Source organism: Triticum aestivum, chromosome 2B, assembly GCF_018294505.1.
Source record: "Triticum aestivum cultivar Chinese Spring chromosome 2B, IWGSC CS RefSeq v2.1, whole genome shotgun sequence".
Classification (NCBI taxonomy): Eukaryota; Viridiplantae; Streptophyta; class Magnoliopsida; order Poales; family Poaceae; genus Triticum; species Triticum aestivum.
The window spans coordinates 11,741,178-11,743,061 of record NC_057798.1 but is presented as its reverse complement, the minus strand read 5'-3'; the positions used below and the strand labels follow the sequence as shown (position 1 = coordinate 11,743,061).

General features: G+C 44.9%; 1 protein-coding gene across 2 annotated transcripts in view; it reads right to left on the bottom strand.

The window, feature by feature from the left end:
* The window catches only part of LOC123039929 (cytochrome P450 709B2), a 3,350-nt gene extending 1,468 nt beyond the window's left edge, over nt 1–1,882 (bottom strand). Inside the window, exons 1-4 of one of the 2 annotated variants that reach the window (XM_044462907.1) lie at nt 1,636–1,882; nt 1,298–1,521; nt 962–1,194; nt 494–863 (exon numbers count right to left, since the gene is read on the bottom strand). In XM_044462907.1, the coding sequence (XP_044318842.1) occupies nt 494–863; nt 962–1,194; nt 1,298–1,521; nt 1,636–1,882 (1,074 nt within the window). The remainder of the gene's footprint in view (nt 1–493; nt 864–961; nt 1,195–1,297; nt 1,522–1,635) is intronic. The other variant, XM_044462906.1, reaches the window with a different exon arrangement.
* Between the last annotated feature and the right edge of the window lie 2 nt (nt 1,883–1,884).

Genomic DNA, 1,884 nt, shown 5'->3' with positions numbered 1-1,884 from the left:
ATTTTGCTTATGTGGCAAGTATTTAATGAGCAAAGAGTTGCTTATGGTAACATAATATGTTATTGTAACATAGCGCTTCCCGAGGCAAATGAGCCTATGAAATAATAAATGAAGCGATCTATGATACTACTACTATATTACTTTGCATTATGGAGGTAGTAACTTATGCTAGTGTCATATGCATGACACTAGTCTAAGTTACTCCCCACTATGACCAGCCTAAGTCCTGGCAAAATTATAGTGTATATAATACATTTTTAAAGTTATGCTTTGACCATCTTTATATAGAAATAATAATTATCAACATCTACAATATCAAATCAATATAATTATATTTGTCATGAAATATATTTTGATATGGTTTATGTTCATTTTGTAAATGTTCACATTTTTTCTATAAACACGATCACAGTTAAGGAAGTTATATTTTAGAAAGTTATTATATGCACCATATATAATTTAGAAGGTGGGAGTATGTACGTGCGTAGCATACCAGCTTCAACTTGCCGAGGGCGTCACCTATGGGTAACCGGTGAGCAGGATATTCCCGGACGACCTCCTCCCTGACCATCTCCTGCCACCGTGGGTAGCTGGCGAGCAGGAACATCGCCCAGGTAATGAGGCTGGCACTGGTTTCGTACCCAGCCGCGAAGAAAGTCCTGCACTCGCCAACCATCTCCTCGGTGCTCAGGGTCTCGGTGCTGCCGCTGCTACATGTTTGCAGCTGCAGCTGCAGCATCTGCCCGAGCAGGTCATCTTCGTAGACGCCGCTAGCGAGTCGCGCCTCTATGATCTGTGAGATCTTATGTTTCACAAGCTTGTCAAGATACCATGCCCGACGGTTGCGACGTGTTGGCAGGTACCTGGAATCAATCACAAAATTATTCATTTCAAGAGTTAATTTATTTGATCGATTTAGTTCAAGATTAGATACTCCTTCGAGTTCTCGTTACATACATACCATAATCCAGGTACCGGAGGATCCGCAAACGCATAAGTAGCTAGCTTCAGCTGCTCCTTTCCGGCGATGAACACCTCCCAGGCCTCCTTGTAGCACTTGCCCAACATCACTCTCGCAATGACACTCATGGCTATCTCGTCGGAGTCGTGCATCATGTCTATCTCGGCTTGCTGCCTGTTGCGCCACCGTTCCATTGTCTGCTGTGTGCACTCCAACGTTATTGCTGACATGGACTGTGAACACAAACACCCTCTTGAGAATTGCGAACAAACCAACGTCGTTCCAGTATGTTCAAAAATAGAAATAAAAATAAAATAAAAATTGGTACGAAGTAACCTTGATCTTCTCTTGGTTGAAAGCCGGGTGGATGAATTTGCGCCGCCGCTTCCAGTCGTGTCCGTTTGCAAATACAACCCCATTCCCCAGAACCGCTTCCAGGCTAGGATTTGAGTAGTCTTTTTGGAACATGTCCGTCCTGTCGGTTAACACTTTCTTCACCAGCTCCATGTCCGTAGAGCACAGTGCTGGTGTCGGCCCCAGCCAGTATAGGAATGTTTTCCCTGATTATTGTACATACACGATTTATATATATTTATATATAATAATGCACACACTTGTAGGCTATAGTGATTGAGTAGGTAGGTAGAGAGTAGAGACAATATTCAAGTAATTACCATACATGGAGGCCCATTTCTGGAAGAAGGGTTGCACGGTAGTGATGCAGTCGTGGGAGATGGTGTCCAGATCCTTGGCTCTCCCGGCGACAATCATCTTCTGGCACTCCGGCAGGGACCCAACCAGGAGATTGTAAGGCGGACCTCTGATGCCCTGCCGTCGGAACCACCTGGCCACGGCATACGGCCTCCAAAGCAGATACCATAGCGCTCTCGTGGTTACTAGCACCATGAGGACAGCTGCCATGG